Source organism: Corapipo altera, unplaced genomic scaffold (assembly GCF_003945725.1).
Source record: "Corapipo altera isolate COAL_440 unplaced genomic scaffold, ASM394572v1 1, whole genome shotgun sequence".
NCBI classification, from domain to species: domain Eukaryota; kingdom Metazoa; phylum Chordata; class Aves; order Passeriformes; family Pipridae; genus Corapipo; species Corapipo altera.
The window spans coordinates 6,190,570-6,211,467 of record NW_020884873.1 but is presented as its reverse complement, the minus strand read 5'-3'; the positions used below and the strand labels follow the sequence as shown (position 1 = coordinate 6,211,467).

The window sequence follows — 20,898 nt, the reverse complement described above, 5'->3', positions numbered from 1 at the left end:
ATTGTCCTCTGTCCACCCACAGGTATGTGCATACTGTGCACTGGTGGTCAATAAGAGGGGTGTGAACTGAAGCCAGAGCTCCAGCCTGTGTGGTGGGGCAGAGCCATTCTGCTTCACACCCTTCTGCTGCCAGTAGGGCAGAGCTTGCAGCTGCTCTCTTGGTTGAGGACTGTCCTTACCTCACAAATCAGAAATTACATTTTAATGTTGCTGAGGGAGAGGAAGATTTTTCTTGTTATTGTTTACTGATTTCTCTCATTTTTCTTCGGTATTTTTAGTTCTCAAAAAGCTATACCTAACAGCTTTCCCAGTGTCTATAGGAATTTGAATGTTGTTCCCTCAATTCAGAATAGCCAAGAATTTAGTTAAGTGTCTTGGATATAGTCTTTAAGAGTACCTTAAAGCCACCCTACTGCTTTAACGAAAATGGGGCTATGATGAAACCATAATTCATTTCCCTCTTATTTTGTGTAAAGGTTTATTAGCTTGTGATTTAAGCAAACCATCTGGTCCTGCTGGCAGTCCAAGTTATGTCAGACTCAATGCTTTCTCCCTTGTAATATGTTACTTGAGGCAGTTAAATTACATGTTTAAGTCCCAAGTCTGGCCTGTGCTTTTTCCATGTCTTAACATCTGTTCTAGGAAATTTTTCTGGGATCCAAACAAGTTTACGCTGAGCCAGAACTCTTGTCTTTGTCTTTCTTTTCATGTCTATTTCTTTTCATTTTCTGAAGTCTAATCAGTAAAACTAAGTAAAAGATAATGCAGAAATTTGCAGTCCCTTTGTCATTTCAGCAATGTACACAACGAAATGAAAAATAGTTTCAAACTCAGAAGCAGTAGAAAAGTAGGAGACTGTCGTCTGAGAGAGTGACACTTTGAGAAATGTTTATTATTTTTTTCAGTCCTTGTAACATTCTTTCTACTGACTTTTAATTGCAAGACTTTTTGTTTTGCTGGCCTGGTTAGTTTTGGGCAAAAGTACAGATTTCTAGTACATTTTGTCTTGTAATGCTAATTTCTTGTTTATACAAGAGAGGTCTATGTTTAGAAAGCCAATAATTTTAAATATACAAGTTAGCCTGCTGAGGTGGTTTTGAAATGAAGATCTCTAGTGATTGATTTATACAATGATCGTGGAAAATGACTTGTTTTTGTTGGTATTTGTATCTGTATTCTCTAAAATTGCATCATTTTGTATTCTACATGGAACTTTTGAGACACAACAATGAATATAAACAGCTATCCCATAGCCTGCTATGTCTGTATGCATATTGAAAGAATTAGAATTTCTTTCCTTCAATGAGAAACATAAAAATATGTCTGTTTCCAGGCACATAATTAAACAATTCCCATATTTTGCTACACCTAAATTGTGGTATGTCCAGTTTAGGTGTAGGTTTCTTAGTGAAACAGTCAAATTCCTTTGCCACGCCCTCTGAGAATTTTAATTATGCATTGATGTGTAATCTTTTGTGCCTAATCAAAAGAAAAAAATTATGAGGAAGGAAAAACAACAAGACTAATAGATGCCTTGGACTATCTGGACAGTTGAAACTTCAGTTTAGAGTGGATGTAGGGAAGAAGTTCTTTACAATGAGCATGGTGAGACATTGGAACAGATTACTCTGAGAAGTTGTGGATGTCACATCATTGGAAGTGTTCAAGGTTGGGTTAAATGGGGCTTTGAGCAACCTAATCTAGTGAAAGGCATGGTAGGAGTGTTGGCCTAGGTGATATTTAAAGGTCTCTTCCAGCCCAGACAAAGCATTCTATGAAAAAATGAAAAATAAAAAAGCTATGCAGTCTTTTCTGCAAAGATTGCTAATCTACAGGTGAGGAAAAGCCTTCTCTAACATTAACATGACGTATCTTTTATATAGTGTACCAGTGATTTGCTGTCTTTTATAAAGGTTATTCAAGCCAATCATATACATATGAACTTCGGGTACATTTATGTCCTGTCACTTGAGACTGGAAACATTTCTTTTGTGGTGTCTGTGAAGGGCATTCTTTAGCCTTTTCCTTTCATAGCATATAAACATGGATTGCAGGGGTCACCATTTCAGAACAGATCCTCTGCCTCTTCAGGTGTTTTTTCAAGTGTATAACATTTTACTCTTTTTTTTTTCTCCATACTGATGATTTTGTCCATTACCTCTTTATAGTTGCACCATACTGATGTAGTGAATTACACTGTATTACCAGCATTCATGATGCATTTGTTACTTGGATGATGACCCAAAATTGCTCTGCTTCTTTGAGCAGAAAATTAGGCTCCAGAACTATCTTCCTGAGAGGGCTATGGAAGCCTTTTTCGATTTCCTGTGCAGTAGAAAAGATATCTTCAGGTGATCCTTCATCACTGGGGAAAGTTCACGATGGAATGGAAAAAGGTAGCTGCCACTACATTGTAATTTAAACAGACTGAAGTGTTTGGTGATGCTGAGGCTCCACTAACTTGTCTGTCTGGTGCCTTAGGTACTGCAGTCTTTGTCAGTAATCATTCCAAGGGCTAATACAGTGATTAGTAGGATTTTCAGACTCAGTAATATTTTGCATATCCAGTCCCTTTCTCAGTTTTGCTGTCTTTTTACTGGCTTTTGGGGAACTCGGCCAAGCTCTTTGCAAGTCCTTGACTTCACATTACCCAGTGTCCAGAAAAGTTTACTGGAACAACTACATATTTGGAGTTAATGTGGTATCTACATGTCTGTGCAAAAGCCTGTTTTTTGATTTAGAGTTGCATCAGAGGAGCCTGAAATTACAGTTTGTAGGAACAGGGGCGTTAAGATGGTAGACAGGCTTCTGAAAAGGGCTTCATTTTTTTTGTCATTAGATCCAAATACATGGTAGATAAACTTCTCCTGTTGTATTGATGTTTCTCTTTGTCTTGATTTCATGCTCCCTAAGGAAGGAGATGTAATACTATGTAAAAAATTTGTCCTTTCTTGATATTTCCCTTTTCTGCTGCTGTGAATACTGGTCTAATTGACGTACTTTACCCTCTTTCACATAGTTTGTTCAGTCTCCTGGGAGCTCTATCCTCTAATGGAAACTTATTTCAGCTTGATGTTCTTCCTTAAGGATAAGCTGCCACCTGGTTATGTCATGTCACTTAAGGCCCAAAAGCAATGAAAAAATAGTCTCCATTCAAGTTCTCTGCTCAGAATACATGAAGACCTTTCTGACCTGTCTACAGAGAACTGAATCACAGCTAAGTCATAGATAGTCAGAGATATACTTTGCTTTATATGCTGTCATTTGAGCAAAGAGAAAAGAGGAGCAAGAGTGCACTCTTCACGCCTTCTGAGATGGAGACTTTCTAGTTATAGCTGGCAGGGCACAAACTTACCTGCAGTTAAATTGCAAATGTCAGCAGCATGTCTCTGAAAACGTCTCAGCGTGCCAAGAGCTCTGGTTTTGGCAAATATTTATTCTTTATTATACAATTAGCTGCTCTCAGGAAAAAAAAAATCAAGGGTAGATTTGAAGTTTTTTATATAGGCTAAATTAGATGTGCTTTGCAAGCAGTTTGCTTCCAGTGAGTATTCCTGTATCATTTCTCACAGGGCTGCTTACTGGGACATGTACAGACAGGTCTGCACTAAGATTCATAAGCTGCCAAATAAAATGTTTTGTTTTGTAGAGGTTTAATTGAAACAGACCCATGGAATATCTATAACCTGATGAATCTGAACAATGAAGTCTTTACTGTGAATGCAGTCATCACTGGTTTGGTGAACTTTGTCTTTAGTAAATTGCATGACAAATGGTACTTGCTGGAGAGGATGGAAGGTAATGACAGTTCTGTAAACTAAGTTGTTGGCACGGTTTAAAAGCTCCTTGCATTCCAACCGTTCCTAATACATGATTAGATCAATTCTCCGTTAGCCTGCAAAAATAGAGAATACAACCTTAGAATTAAAAGAGTTAGCAAGCAGAGCAATGAGAAAAAGATTAAGTACCTGCAATAACCACCACTACAAAGTACTCCTGCAGAGTTAGCCTTTGTCACCTCTCACTGGGAGCCTTGGCCTAGACATCAGTCTCTGGTATCCTTGTGTCTTCTTACCAGCACAGAATTGTCACACTACAGATCTACATCGAGCAAAGCAGTCCTTCAGTGTCAGCATCACAGACCCTGATGGCTGGGAAGGGAGGGAAGGATGTCAGAAATACTTCAGACCTGATTACAGAGAAGATGCTGCTTCACAGATTGTTTTATCTTGGCAGCTGACAAATTGACACAGGCCATTTTGATTGTTGCAGTTGGCTGGGGGCTTGTTGATTTGAGGTGGTTTTCTGTTATAAGCTAAAGGTTTTATAGTTGGCATACGTTTTTCTTCTCATTTTAAAGGGAAATGTTTATGTGGGTAATTCTGATCCACCCAAAAGAAGCAGAAGCTGATATTCTAGAAGCTGATGCACAAGTACACCTTCACTTCTCCACCACGTTGTGACTTTTCTCTTTCTAAGAACCAGTTTCCATCCTAGTAGTATGTTTGCTATTCATTATTTCTGCAGTTCTTCTTTGCATTCTTTTCTAATGTATTTTCTCTATTTCATTTTATGGAGTTTTCTCTTTGTTTTAAAAATTGACCGTTTCTGATCTTGTTTTGCACACTAATAAAACAGGGAAAGTTTGGTTAATATATCCATGGTCACCAGTTTGGGTTCTGTGTCACTGAAATTCTCCTTTGGTCTGTTGGTTACTAGCTGAATTTTTCACTGTACATCTTAAATAGTTCTTGATAATCACATATTTTAATTATTTTAACTTTTTTTAGTTTACTGAACACAAGAAGAATCCTTTTGGCAGCTGCATTTTGGTGGAAGTAAATAGGATTTCTACAGTAAACACTGCGCAATGTCTGTGCTAGATTTTTATAAATCTGCTAATTCTGAATTGCAATTTTTCATGCTCTGTCACTGATTGAGGATGAAAACCAATCTTATTATCCATTTTAGCTCTGCCTTTAGGAGTACAGGATTTATTAAAGTATGTTACATACCTTCCCTCCTCCAGCACTTATATAGCAAATGACGTGCCCAACTCCTTTTATGAAAACATGTAATTAGAAATTGAACTTAATATAATTTCAATGATTCACTTCCAGGATGGATCACAAGTTGATTGTTGCAGGGATAAAAAGGCAATGAAGTGCTGTGTCGTCATACAAAATTTATATGAATGTTTGATTATGTGCATCAGTAGCATCTGAGCTTCTCCCATTTGAAGCACGTTATAAAACTGTTTATGAACACTTGGTTGTGATAGGAAGAGAAAACCTGTTTTGAAGAAGTCAGTGAAAGTAATGTGTTATAAAATTATATAAAATATATAAAATTATAAAAACACATCCAGAGGTTTTTGAATGCTACATGTAATTAGACTTAAGCATTTATTGTGGGTTTGCATGTTAATTAGTCATAAATTTTAGCTGAGACAGAACTTGTTCCAAGTACAAAACAAAAGTACTGTTCATCTGTGTAAAATCTATGCTAGACTTTACAATCATGTTAATTCTGAATCTCTCCTAATTTGCTGGAGATATCAGCAATGTTCTGCTGTACTTTATCATCAGCAACTCTTTGAATGTCTTATGTTGCTAAATCACAACATGTGCCTATAAGCATTGTTCAAATGGTATTTTGAGAGAAGTAGCCTTACTTACATCTTCATGGGAACCCAGTCCTCTCCCTGTTTTGGAAACAATACCTTTATGCTTAAAGCGCATATGTAGTTTCTCTTTAGGCATCATTTACAATGGAAGTTTTTTATTGTTTTGGTGTATTATCAATGTGTTTCATTTAATACTTTGCCTTTCTGTGGGCCAATTTTAACATATACAGGCCATCCTCTTATCCTTGGGGTACGTTTTCTAAAATAGAAACACAGAAGAGTTGAAGATTTCTGTTGTAATAGTTACAGTCCAGTGACCAAACTAATTTAATTCACAGGCTGTAATGTTGCTTCAGTCAAGTACAGACATACTGTCCACAGCACTAGATGATGCTTCCAGCCTACAGAAGTGTTCTGCAGCATACATGCGCTGGTAACCTGTGTGCTCCAATTTAGTTGAGACATTTAGTAAATTCCAGTTGATGACATTACACTATTTTTCTCTCCTCCTGTCTGCTCCAAAAATGTTTTAGGTAGAAGAGCTGATGATGGCCATGGAGAAGGTTAAGCAGGAGCTGGAGTCAATGAAAGCAAAATTGTCCTCTACACAACAGTCTTTGGCTGAGAAGGAAACCCATTTGACCAACCTACGAGCTGAAAGAAGGAAACATTTGGAGGAAGTCCTGGAAATGAAGTAAGTGTCTACTTTCATTATTTGTAGGCATGTTTTATTGATATCTCTGAATTCCTTTCTGATCCCTGGTGTTCTGAAGACAGCCACTGCATGAACGTGTCTCTATCTGACTGATCTGTAATCGGTTGAACCTTCAGAATTTACTTCTGAACCTGACTGTCACACTTCCACTAGAGGTCAAAACCATTTCTTCCTTGTGATTGTTCACAGTAGACTACTATTATTTGCACAACAGCATCTTCAGAGGTCCGTCAAACAACTATTGGGACTCAATTATTTTATTAATGTGTCATCTTGCTTTGAGCAGCCTATAACTAAGGTTAGGTGCAAGTCAGTATAGCAAATGACAAAAAAAATAAGAGGGAAGAGATAAACATAATGTCAGGTGTTTGTAATGGTAAAATCAGACTGCAGAGGTCTGTTCTGCTCAAGTATTTTTCAGACTAATGTGGATGGTTCATTAACACTGGAATAATTTGAAGCTCTCTATCAGTCAGAATTCTCTCATCATCTTTGCATAAGAAGACCTGGATAAAACTGAACTTTGAGGAGGTAGGGAGAAGTGAGGAGTTAGACTTCTAAGGCTTAAATACTTCCTAATTTCTGACTGTGCATTATAGATAAATAGTTATCCTTAGTTTAAGGAGACATGAATCCGTTTAGTGCAATGATGGATAGTGCTGCCAGCAGTTCATTAGAAACACTTTCAGTTGTTTAGCCAGCCCTGAAGAGAAGGAACATTTTTATTGGCAGGACTAGCAGTGGTTCCTCCACTGTGGTTTTGTGAGCCATTATTTATTTATTTAACTGTTCTACGCTGGTCTCTTTCCTTTCCTTTTTTTTTTTTTTTTTAATGAAAGGATAGAAAAACAGCTGTTACAAAATGGAAAGAGGTGACTTAGATCTTGAAATTCTAACTTAGGAGTGCTGTATAAAGTGGGCCAAGCCTCCCCAGCTTCATATTCCTCTACAACAGTCTGATCTAGACCTGGCATAAGGATGTTGGAAGACTACAGTACTTAAAAGCCACACTTTTTATTTTTAATAAAAAATTTTATTGAGCTATAAATTTGACTGCCTTGAGAGTTGGGGGGGTGGGGGGTGGGAAGAATAGCTCTTAAGGTGATGTGGGAATCCAAAGCAACTGGAGATGTATCCCATATCCAATCACTTGACAGCATTTTCTTCTGCCAAACTGCTCTGCCAAACCTTCTCATTAAAATATACACGTAGTGTACAGTATATCCTGAAATGTATTTGGAATTGTGTAGATCCTTTAATATAACTACTCACTTCTAAATGATGACCTCTCTTAGCTGTGTAAGTTATTGTTGGAAACTTGTTGTACTGAAATGTAGTATCAGGAACTGCATGAACTGGTAGATCCATTGTACCTCAGAAGGAAGAAGAATGCTGGAGAGAATGGTAATGCTGTCAGCACATGGAGAGAAAGATGGAAAAAACATTATGTTTGTATAGTTAACTAGCTGAGCGTGTTTTAGTCATAGCTGGTCTGTCTTAAAGTTCTATAAAGCTGCCAAAGGCATCCAAACTTCAAAAACTCACCCTCATCATGAGGCTCTGTTGCAAACAAGTCTCTGCTGAGGACTCCCAGTCAATTAAATATCTTATTTTTATATACAGAAACTCCAGTATATTCTTCATTGCCCTGCTTTCCCAACCTATGCCTTTTATGAAAACCATTCTTGTTTTCTGTTTTCTAGTTTTCCAAAATGTTCCTCATGTTGTTAAAGTATTTCCTACTATTTCAACTCAAAAATAACAGTAATTGAATGAGTGGTCAATTTTGTGAAGCAATTAGCTACTTTTAGTGTTATTAACAAAAAAACAATAGCTATTGTACAGATAGTGTTCAAAGATACAGTAAAGCAATTTTATTTCCTAGGTTTTAGGGCATGCTTTACTGGGAAAAGTTTGAGGTGCTCAAAAGCAGCACTGATTAAATTTGAGATTTGATAGAGGAGCAGATATAACAGCCTGGGTCCTGCAGTCAGCTGGTGGGGCTGGGGAACAGACAAGAAAAATAGCTTAGGAAATGCAGCTTTAGGATATTCTAGATATGGAGTGAAAGAAAGTGTTAAAGCAACAAGGGGACTCCAGAAAGTTACCTTTGGGTTTTGATGGGAAGTTGTTAGATATTATGTTAGTGAAAATATATGTTTAAAATACTGTTTCTTAGAGTAGAACTTGTGTTTACTACTGACTGTAACCCTGAGAAGATCATTTCACACTCCTTAGGGAATTCTGTGGCACTAGAATAGCTCAAGTGTGAATTATTCCAAGCAAGAAATTTCACTCCTTAAAGAAATACTATGTATTTGGAAGCCCTCTTCCTTTAAGTCTAATATTTTCATTTTCCTTTAAAAAAACTTTATTGCAAATAATTATGAGAGAGGTAGATAATGGTCTCTATTTATATCACCAAACCCGATCTACTGTAAAGAAATACTAGTGAACTGCTAGGATTTTTGTTTTGTTATGTTTTCTTTAAGAAGTTCTAATGTTTCCATCATTCACAGCAAATCTTTTAAATTAGGCAGGAATAAAGTGCTGTCTACAGAGAAATCTCTGTTCTTTGTCCCGTAAAAACCTGCTTAGGCTGAGCTGAGTTATAAACTGTTGAAAATCACCAGTTTTCCTTTCCTTTTTTTTTTCTCCTGGTGTTGTCAGCAAATTTTGGCAGTGTGTGAAAATAACCAAGCACAAACAGTCTAATCTGAGGCCGAACTCATGCAATTGCCAAATCTGGAGCAGCGGACACTGCACTTATAGGGAAGGGGAACAGACACTGTGTCTGCATGGAGAGAGGGAATTTTTTTTTTTTTTTTTTTTTTTTTTAATAGACAGGGCTTTTGTTATGGTCAGAAGGACCAGAAGGTTCTTCCTAATCATCTGCTTTAGGATTGAAAAGTCCCAGTTGGAGCATTTCTCAATCTGTTCTTTCAGACCTGGAAAACTGTCCAACAGCCCTTTCCTGAATTATGCCTTCTCTTGCTAATTGCAATTGCTGCTAGCCCTATAATTCAAGGTATGCAGACTTACATAATGTAGTTGGCGCTTCAGAGTTGAATCCTTCATCCTGCTGGCTCGCAACAGAAAGATTATTACTTGTCTGAGAATAATTTACTGTCCTCTTGTTTCTTGAAAAATAATCAAGGATATTACAGATGAATAAATTGTTATAATAGAAAATAATTCATGTTTCAAAACCAAACTGTCAAAAAAACATTGTTTGATTTCTTTTGTGACTGTACATGAGTGGTTTTCTGAATATTTATCACAGTAGTTTCTAATTACATGAATTCATCCCACAGATAGTGTTTCGTTTGGTACAGAGTGTAGGCGGCGATCAGAGATGAACCAGGCCTGTGTAGCTTAATGAGGCTGTTTATTGTATGCCTCCCTTTTTTCATCTCGGACTTGGAAGGCCTGCTGAGAGCTACAGGAGGGCTACTAATAAAAATAAGATGCCAACCTAGGTGGTGCTATGCAGGAAGACTGTTCACCCATATCTCTGCTACAGTTTTCTTGCCTGATACGACTTAGAAATATCTGGTAGATGGCTGATAAGTCCACGTGTTCATTTTCTGGCTATCAGATGAGAAAAATACAAACACGCACACTCAAACACTCACAACTGAAATTAAGTCAGTGGAAGCTGAGGTTGTTTATCTTCTGAAAAGTTCATCTCCTCAGCAATAAAGCAGCATTGTCTGGAGGTACGAGTATGAAGTTGAAATTGAAAGTAGTCCAAAAGAAACTGATTAATTGACACACTTTATTTGCCAGAAAAGTCATTTCAATTGATCCAAGATGAGGTGTGAAGTAATTTCAAACCCTGAAAACAGTTTAACCAAACAAAAATATTTCAGGTTGCACGCACCCATGGTGAACAGAACCAGAAAAAAAAAAGTATCAATGACCATCCAACAATAACTTGTCAGCTCATCAGCAATTGTCTTCTTGGAAATTAAAGAATTTTTTTTTTGTCATTAAAGAGGTTGTGGTTTATGCATATGGTTTAACAACAGTTCTCCAGAGCAGAAGTGATTCCTGGTTGCAGAAGTGCGTGTATGTTCTGTAACAACTATGAACAGTTGTCTCTGTGGTTGGAAATCACTGCATTTGTTGTCAGGGCCACAAAGCAGTAACATGTTAACCTTGCATCTGCAAGGTATGGCTTTCTAGGCCCAACACAAGCTCTTTGTCATACTGAACTGGACTTACAAGGTCTGTGGTCACTTGGTGTATCAGGCCATCACGTGATTGCAGCAGTGGTACCAAAACATCTCCTGTAATTACTTTGGGTGAAATTAAATAAGCTGAAGTCCCACAGGGGGCACTCCGTGTCCATAGGATTCACTGTCTGGGGCAGAGCTGAACAAGTGCATCTGCGTCAGTCCCTTTTTTTCTTCTGTTAGCTTAGGTATTTTCTTTTTTTAAATGTCTTTTGCAGGGCACACAGTGAAAATGAACACACTAATATCCTACTGCCGTTGTTTTGTCCTTTTTAATTTTCAAGCATAAGATATTTAATTACATATGCTTGTTTTAATTCTGTATCATCACCCAGTTAAGTTGTAAGAACTTCAGTTGCACTAGTCTGAAATGTTAAAAATAGTAAATTTCTAATTACTGAACAATACAGACATCACACTTAAATAATTTGAAATAAACTGACCTTGGAACTGCTGTTAATCTCAAATTCTCACAGAATCCAATAGGAAAGCTGAAATACAACATGTAGATATTGTGTGTCTTCTAAGGTTAAAGTTTATTTAAAGACCAGAATTTTTTTTTTTTTTTGCTAATTCCTCAGTTTTCACTGTAATGAAACATTAGGCTTTTCATAAATGTAGTTGTTGATCTTGGTTAACCCTCAAATTTCGTGTCTTCTGCTATTATTTTTTTAATTCAGGTGAAAATGTGAGAGAAAGCGTAATCTCCTTTGCACTTTTTTTCTCTTGGCAATTAAGGAATGAAGCCTTTCTGTCAGAAAGGAATTATCCCTTCTGTCCTCCTGCACTGTCAGTGAGCCTTTGAGCACTCTGAGATGAGAGTGTTATGGCAGCATTAGAGACAGCCTGACGTTTCATTTTTAGTGCAACTGATAGTAGAGGGCCTGAATCGTGGAAATAAGCAGAAAAATTTAACCCATTTTTGGGCAACAGCACTAAACTGGTCGCTCAAATGATTCACATAGATGAGAGAGGTGTTGAACTTGAATCTTGAAGCTTCACAGAAAGAAAAAACTGCAAAGCAAAGACATGAATCTTTAGCAATGCCTCTGTAAATAAAGTGCCCCATATGAGCACGCACAGAATTAGGTTGTTGTGGTTTACTCTGATTCTTTAAGTATCTTGGGAAGTTATATTTATCTTTTATAACTGGTTTGTTGTTACTCTTCACCTGCCTTGAAAAACGTTTTCTTCTGTAGCTTTCTTAGATACTAAAACCTTGGCACGATATGTCACAGTCCTGTTCTGTCTTGTGATAAAACCTCCATATCTCATTTTATCTCAAATTCTGTGGTCCCTGAGAACAGTCTTGCAGAGAGAAAGTACTATACTATCTTAATGAGCCATGACAGGCCTGGAAGCAAGACCAACTGCTGAAAAGTACACCAGGTGGTGTTAAAGCAGTTTGCTCCACTCTGTAATTTCTAAGTCTATTGATGTTGTAGGGAGGAGTTGGGAACACGAGGTCCAGTCATTAACTCCTGGATAATTTAGCTACACTATGCTCTTGTTTCCATGCCTTTACATAGCAGATTTTTTTTTTTTTCTGGATATGTTTTCCAAGGACTGATTTAAGTGTAAGTGATCCCTTTGGTAGCCTAGTTTTCTAGATGGTGAAAGGAAATTAGACCTCTTTCAAGTGAGAATGTGAAAAATATAGCATGTAGACTCAGTGTTAAGAATGCAGAGGTTTTGTCATGTTTTTCTTTTCTTTTAATAGATTGCAATGTTCTCACAGAAATTGCCATGAAAAATATCATCAATAGAGATCTTGGCATATATACCCAGACTACTAAAATGTATGATTTTTTTTTTAGGCTTACACAATCCTGACACCAGTGAATTAATACCTTTCTTGTCTTTTCTCAGTTTGCTAGTTCCTTACTGCAAACAGTCTTAGAGAGCAGGTGCAGCATGAGATAAAATTTCTGCATGTTCTTTACTACCCAAAGGGTGTTGGTTTGGGAAAAGTTTGTTTTTACCATAACCTATGTGCAGATCATCTTATCTAAAAGAATAAGAAAAATTATGGGTGTTTTTTAGATCTAATTACTCAGATAACACAATGTTAAACTGGTAGAGGAATAAAAAGCAATGGTTTTATTTTGACTAGTATATAGGACAGTTTGCTTGTAAGATAGCTCTAAGGGCACCAATATACTGTCTTCTGCTAGCTAATTCTGTATGCCTTTACTTTGTATAACTAAATACACTCAGAAGTTCTGTCAGAAATAAAACTTGATCCGTTCAAGAAAATCTTTGTATTTTTCCCTTGGAATTATGAATCCTCCAGTCCACATTTCTAGAACAACACTTGACAAAAGTAGATTTCCAGGCAGTTTTAATTGTTTGTATATACTTCTATATGCAAGAAGCGTAAATATGACTGTGATTTTTGTTTTAAAATATGCAGGAGTATTTTGGCTCAGGGTTCATAGCAATAGTGCGTTGCCTATTGCTGGTTGTTTCAGCTGCATCAGTGATTCCTGTCGCCATCCCTAATCCACCTATAAGATTCTGGGGCTTCCAGGGGTGTTACTGAGCTAAACCAAATCAGGCACTTTTTACTTTCTGTTAAAGTCAAAAGAACCATGAGTTCCTCAGGGTGCTTTTTCCTCTTTTATGAACGTGAACTGTAAGTAGTAATGCATATAAATCAACTCTGTGAGCACTACATATTTCATTAAATAAAGTCAAGTTGTGGGTTAATAGAAGTTGCAAGTGAAAATATTATGGTATCTCATTGCATATATTGTGGATTTAATGTAGTGTGAACAATAGTAGCTTTGAGCCATTGTAAATCCCATCCGGACATCGTCAACATAGTTCAGAATACAAGGAGGGAAATCTCAAAGGTTAGATGTGCTCATATGGCCACTGCATATGCAAGGCATTCTTTTATTGTTTTTAAAATAACACTGTAGCTTTGCAGGATGTAGGTAAGGCAAAGACTAACTTCAGTCTGTCTTCTAGAGTGGAACAGTAATTCCTCTTTTGAAAGTCAGGTCAATTTACTTTAATTACAGGAATAACCTCTGAAGCAAGTAATTGCTTCCCTACTATCCTGAAGGACAAGTGGGAGTTGGGTAAGAAAAATTGGAAAAAGTTAGTCAAGTTGTGGCATTCCCTACACTCTTTGTCTTTATACTGTATGGAAATATTAATTTTATCTTTTCTTGTTTTCCACCCTTTCCAAACAATACTTTTGAGTTCTTTTAGGCAAAATAAAAAACTATCTTCAAGTCTGTGGAATTTATGCGAAAACTCCATAGTGAGAGGATTTGGGACTTGTTGGATTGGGTTTGTCTGATGATATCTTGTGTGCAGTGCAACTGCTCACATGGAACCAGAGTTAAAAACATGAAAAATGACCAGAATTGTTTACTTAGAAATCCTAAAAGATGACATTAAGCACTGTAAAAGTGTCTTTCTTTAAGATGTGATGCTGTCGTAGCTATTAAGTCGCTTCTCCCAGTTTATGCAGATTACAGGATAAAGAGAACTGTCTTCCTGGTAGCAGGAGCTGGTACATATAGAATTGTAGGGAAGACTGAAAAATCATTTGACACAATGTTATATTTGATGTTCCCCAAAGCCCCTTTTATAGCCCTTCCTCAAGCACTAAATAGACATGGCTATAGCTTTCTGTAGACCTCTAGCGTTTTTTCAGTCCTCTGGCATTTTCCAGCTTTTAAATTGATGTTGAGTTGAAAAACTAGAGGATCACACTAGTTTATTTCCAGTATGTGATCTAGGAATCAAGCTTTGCATATGAGATTAATCTGATTTATATAATTTGTATTTGCTATACAATCTAAGAATCAACTAGTTCTATGATTTAGTTTAATTTCATGAATAAAGATTTAAGGCCACTGATACTGTTATGAAGAGATGACAACTGCAAGTAGCTTTGAGTAGCCAGGGATCATCAGCCAACTTGCAGTTACTAGAAAGGGATTGGAGTAAATGGTCAAAAATATTATTCATAAATGCTTAGAAAATAGTTAAGTGTTAACAGAGAACCTAAACTTGTTGAGACTAAGTCATGACAAATCAACCAGGTAATACAGTAATTTTGATCTCAGGAGGATTTTGTAATTGTCTCACAGAACTGTCTCATCAACACAGTAGGGATTATATTCCGGATTAAATCACTGTAAAGTGAATAAGCAAGTAGCTGGAAAAGAATAATTAATAATTCCTTATTGAAATGGAAACCTGTGTTACATGATGTTCTTGGAGGTCTCTCCCAGCTCTGCTGCTGTTCAAATTGTCCATAAATGAAGCAGATGGCAAGCCAAAACCAAAGGGTATTTATTACCAAAATACTATGGTGAGTGTTCAGGCATTTTGGAGAACAAGGTGAAAATTCAAAATTATCTCAATAAAGCGAAGAGGGGTTCTAGAGAAGTTTTTACAGACAAACATATCACAAATACCTTAAATACAGTTGATCATGCTTTAGGGGTAGTTTAGATGAAGTTGAGGATAGAGAGTGTATTATCTTGCAAGTTTTTGTGATTCTTCAGCACAGGTCATATACTTAATGAATGTCTGTAAGAACCAAAAATGTGTCTTGTAAAAATATATTATATGCTTGAGCTTGTTCTAAGTGTAATGTGGGCTTGTTTCTCTCTTAATACCATCTTTGGCTTGCAGATTCAATTTCTAAAGAGATATTTTGCTTTTCATGTTGAGTATTCTTCATGCAAAGGAAACTTTTTCTTTATTGCAAGAAATAATCATTCAATTTGTTGATTCAAAGTAGCTGCAATGTTCTTCTGCCTTTCAAGCCCTCAGTAGGCAGGAAACCTGAAAGGGTTAGGTCTGGTTAGATTATAAAGAATGACAAGGATATCTTCTGATGTGGAAAAAGGCTTTATGAACTCAGCTAGCTACATTTTCTTCAAAAATAATGCAATTATTAATAGTACTTTGCAGAACTAGTTCTTTTCATTGAAGGATCTTACATTTCAAAACCTTCTTTTTTATAAAAATTGAGAAATGCTATTGTTGTTCCTCAAAGAAGTAAACTGAAATGAAAAACATGAAGTGACTCATTCATCCACGGCCACAGAACTTCAGTGATGTCAGGAATTAAAATCTGAAGATACTGGTTTGTAGATTTTTTGTTGTCTTAACTGAGACACAAATGTTTAATAGGAGATGTTGTGCATGTAAGATACATACTACTTCATTTATTTCTGTCTTCTGTCATGTTCCCATACAGATCCTTTTTACATCCTCATTTTTTTCTTTATAATGTTATGTCTATACCTAAAGTTGAGTATTCATTTCTTATCACTTTAGTGCTGTAATTGGAGAGAACCAGCCTGTTCCTTTTTTCTAAGCTGATCTTTGGATTTGTCTTGCTTGCTAGTCTCACTGTTAGTGAGGGCTTTGGTTTTGACTTTGAAAAACTAGATTAATTTAGCCAGGAGATGTTAATTTAGAAGAAAAACAAATACATTTTTGCCCTGCCTTTAAAAATACGAAACTGGCTTTGGACTGCAATTTCATAGGTTTTATGACAAATGAGGCAAGAAATAAGTTGGCAAACCCCTTATGTCCAAAGTACAGTGGTACAGTGTTGTTCTCTAATTCCCAGCCCTGAAGATCTCAGCAAAGGTCACAAATTAGACAAAGTCAAAATTAATCAACTCTACAATCAAAATACTATTATTAAGACTTTCATTTACTACAAAGAAGCAGTTGTGAAAGAGGCACTGGAGCAAGTCCTTTTGTGCAGTAAGGGAAAATCAACAGCAAGGTGTCGAACAGAAAAATGAAACCCTGCAGGTGAGGCTGTCTTTGGAGCCAGAAGAAACCAACACTTACGCAGAAATGCAAGTAAACTGTTGGAGAATGGAAAAGGTGTTTGGTGCTGAGCTGCAGAGTGTGTCAGTGTGGCATTTGGCCCAAACAGAAGAAGCCTGTGGACTAGAGCACTGCACTGGGGTCATTTGAGCAATGTCTCACCAAGACTTCACTCCAGTACTCTCAACTGCTGCAGCTTTCACCTCCTTTGCAACATAGAGCATGGGAGTAGCTCTTCCTCTGTGTGGGAAGTTGGGAAGTACAGTCAGGGATGCCTAAAGATGCTACAGCTGACAGTATCTTTATAGATTTTGTACCCTTGTTTTGGGGAGACGGGGTGCTCCACATAACTTTGTGACATGTATGGATACATCCCCATTGTCTAAAGTACATAATTTGTACAGATACTGAATTTCTTGTTTCATTTTATAGACAAATATGATCTCAATGCAACTTATATAAAGTGTAAGAAATGCATCTTTTGTTACCTGTTTCTGAAACAGAACTCGTAGACCTTTAACGAAACTAGTTTTAGAGGGACAGAAATTGCACTGGGCAACCATATGATTTTTCATCTCAGTGGCACAAAAACCATAAAAGCTTTATTCCCATATATGGGAGATGTGCTATCTTTTTTAATAGATCTTTATTCTACTTTCATTTTCTTTTTACTAACTTAAAAATAGCAATGTGGAATTAATAGGTAAATTGCATAGTAAGTTATGCCTTGTGCTTTTTAGTGTACACCTACCTTAGCCTAGTTGTGGTTACACATTCTTTTGGTGCAGAAACTCACGTGGGTGCAATGGGCATGAATCCCTTGTGGTTTTTTGATCTGCCTTGAGTATGGGTCATTTTTATTTTTTAAATAAGTATAATTAATTTTCTGTGGACTCTGATAAGCTCTATAAGTTTCTTAGCAGGTTAGTGATTTAATGAAAATTTGATGTATTTGCAAGGTAGGAATACTTGTTTAAGAGCTGTCAGGTTATAGTCTGAGGTGTGAAATAAAACCCTTAACTCTTCTTTCAGAGTTTCTCTACCCCCTGTTCCCACTGCCAAGTCAGTTTTGAAGCAGTTGTGCATAAATCAGCAGACCATCATCAGGAAATGCCTCCCTGGTAAAGGTGGAAAATTTGACTCCTCATGACCAACAGTCACAGATTCTCAGTTAAACTTCCATTCCCATCCTCTGAACTGATACTGTGGGTCTGGAGCACAAACTGTAAAGGGCAAAATCTACCTTTTTCAGTTGTGCTATTCCCAAGGAAATCCCGAAGGTCTTAAAAAAAGTCTTTTTAAAATATTAACTGAAGGAACACAAAAAAAGGTCACATTCCTCTTTGGAATTCATGCACTGCAAATTTTTCTATTTTATGTCTTAGCTGTGTGTTTTGATTTGAGGTAAGAGTTAGGATAGCCTAGTGGAAGTATTTCATTACCTAACTTCCAGCTGAGGTTGGTGGCAGTCTGCTGGGATTTGGAAATACACACCTACATCTTTAATGAACAAGAGGAGTTTGCTGATCCAAATGGGTTACAATAACTTGTCTCCACATGACCTTAAGATCCTTCTAGGAATAGATTTTTTTTTTTTAAATTATACAGCCTTCTGTAATTTCAATTTGTACTCTGGTCCTCAGTTCTCATTATAATACTGCACATTACATAACACTTTCCATCTCTGAATGTTAAAGCAGTTACAAATAGCACGCTAATTTTCAGAATATTCCTCTGAAAAAAAAATAAGTGTTTATCTTATTTAGGGATAAGGGAAACTCAGCACAGAAAAAATTTAAATGGCGTGAAAAAATCATCTGGATTGTCTGTAGAGGAGTGACTTATAGACCATGCTCAAGTTGTTTAACTGTATCTTGCACTGTAATATAAGAGCTCATTTGCTAGGAAATGAGGTAATTTTTTTTTTTGGCTATAAATACGGTTTATATTCCATTGCAAATTAATAAAGGGCAGTTATTAAAGTATTGTTTAAAGGGTAATATTAGAATTAATTTTCTTGTTCATGAAAGAAAATTGTTTTGAATACGACAGAGACCAGGAGATACACAATTAGGTTCTTTCTCATCTTCTTGGTTTCTCAAGTCTTCATTTTCTTCTGTTTGGTTGGTTTGTCTTCAGAACCTTGATCTCTGCCTACCAGTGATGATCTCTGATTTACCTTTGACTCCAAGAAACACTTTTTAAGGCTTCCACCATTCTACTCACAGGATATATGTTGGATAAGAAAGGAGCTCGTTTCCAGCTTTGAGACACATGTTGATGACTTCATTGTTGGTTCTAAGAAGAATGGCACTGTGTTGTCTAAACCTAGGAGTCTGTTGCCACTTCTGGTGCACTAGATTATCCCAGTGGGCTTCCAAGTGTCTCTTTCAGAGAGGCATGGATCTTCCATATATTCTGTGTCACACTGCTGGTCTCCTGTATTTTGTATCCTAGGACAGCTCATATGGCATTAGATACTGTTATTTGGGCAATGGAATCCCAGAGCAGGCACCAAGAACAACTGAATCATCACAATTCCCATCATCATCAGAGAGACAAGCCTTCAGTCTGGTCAGGGAGCTTCTCAGCACTGGCAGTACATTCAGCATCACTTCAAGATGACTTCTTATCTCCCAAAATTTGACACTGTAAATACACTCTGTGCTGCAAGACCCTCATAGTTTACGTTGAACTTCTGGCTCTAAAGTCATATTCTCAGTCAAGGTCCTCTGCTTTCTTATTCAGGAACACAGTGCTTCCCAGGCTCGTTGGGATTAGAAGTCATTGTCTCCATGACATTTCAGATCATGTACTTTCCTATAAACATTGAAATGATTAGTTCCAAAACACTTGCAATCAAACCAATTCCACACCATAGGTTAGTCATAATCACTGAGGCTGAAAGGATCTTAATAATTAATTGTTTCTTTTTCATATTGAGTAATTTATTCCTAAAACATTGCTAGTTTCTAACTCTTTCACTGTCTACTTTGAGGATACTGCAGTGTCTTTGATAGTTCATTCCATGGCCGAATTATGCACTTGAAAAAAAAACAACAAAAAACTCCACAACAATGTTTTGTCCTTATGTAATTTAAGTATGTTTTTATTTAGCAAAGAGCAAGAGATTCCCAATGTAATTCTAATATTGTTTTCTGGTTTTGCTAGGTAATTTTGCTCTCCTTGATTGTCTTCTAACTGAAATTTCAGAAAATTATAACAGCCACATGCACAAATATTTTACCACTCTGTTTCACAGTTACAATAAACTCAGCTATGTTTTTGTCTTTTTGACTGTTACTGTTGTCGTCCTTAAGTAAAAGCTGGCTTTGAATGAGTTTTTCAATAGTTACTAAGGTTTTTAGTTGTCCTTAGAGGTGTTTGGGAGTGACTTCTGGTTTCATTGGCCAATTGCCAAAACAGTCTTTCTCTGGCTCACACAAGGCTGGCTGTTCTGTTATTCCATACCACCATCTAATCCTGCAAATTTTGGTCTGTGTTATCTAAGGAGCAAAATTGTAAATTTTAACAAATGAGAAGCGGAAAGCCAGTTCCGTGAATGAAGATGTGCACTAAATGCATTGTGTTAGTTAATAATTGGACTGTTATTATATGTATTCCTCATTTATAACTGTTAAAGTTGTCAGTTATAAATGTAAATGTAAAAACTTGGAGAGATTTGTCCTAAAATTTGTGTGTATGGCTTATAAATGAAAAAATAAAATGTTAAAAGAAGGGCACACTTTTCTTGTCAAAGATGCAAGGACAGGGTGGTTTTTATACTGTTTAATCAAGCATAATTGTAAAGTGGTAAAACTATTCTTTTTAAAGCTTTATTTTTCATATCATGCTTATCAACCTTTCCTGGGCTCAGGAAACTGGTTTTGTGTAGGTCCTGGGGTAAACAGGAGGTATTGTTTACATGATACAGGGCAAGATGCTAATTGACTTTCATTTCTCTTCTTTATTATCTTACTTCTTACACGATTTTATATGCATCTAGAAAAGGCACAAAAGAGAGAAGCTGCAAAATAGATGAATATGAAAATAAACAGAAGAGTTCCTCTTGATATTATGATTCAGTAAAATCCCCTTTAAGAAGCATTTTAAGCTTCTCAGGGAATTTCTGAATGAGTGTATGAGTGAAGCTGTGCTCTGCGATCTGCAGGCAAAGACTGAACATACATTCTTGTGTACATGAGGAGCTGTGGTCTGACTGCAGAACAGGCTGAGGTACCAACCCATCTGGTCCTGCTCCCCTCTCCCAGGTCCTCCTTATGCTGCATCTGGCACTCACAGAACTCCACTGAACTAATTCAGGACACTAACCTAGCAATAAAATGTTCACATTTTTCTGAAGTTAGTTTTCTGCTGGCTTAGTGCACTGGGGTGGCAATCCATAAGTCTCAGACAACACAAGGCAAGGTTTGAAACTTATGTCTGGTGTTCTGGGAAGGAGATGACTGTGACAGTAAGCTGTTAGATTGGCCTGAACTACA

At 36.8% G+C, this 20,898-nt stretch overlaps 1 protein-coding gene across 11 annotated transcripts in view; it reads left to right on the top strand.

Moving 5' to 3' along the window:
* The window catches only part of ERC1 (ELKS/RAB6-interacting/CAST family member 1), a 277,563-nt gene that overhangs the window by 171,450 nt on the left and 85,215 nt on the right, over window positions 1–20,898 (top strand). For all 11 annotated transcript variants that reach the window (XM_027657027.1, XM_027657055.1, XM_027657045.1 and 8 more), the window contains one exon: window positions 6,160–6,320. In XM_027657027.1, coding sequence (XP_027512828.1) covers window positions 6,160–6,320 — 161 coding nt within the window. The remainder of the gene's footprint in view (window positions 1–6,159; window positions 6,321–20,898) is intronic.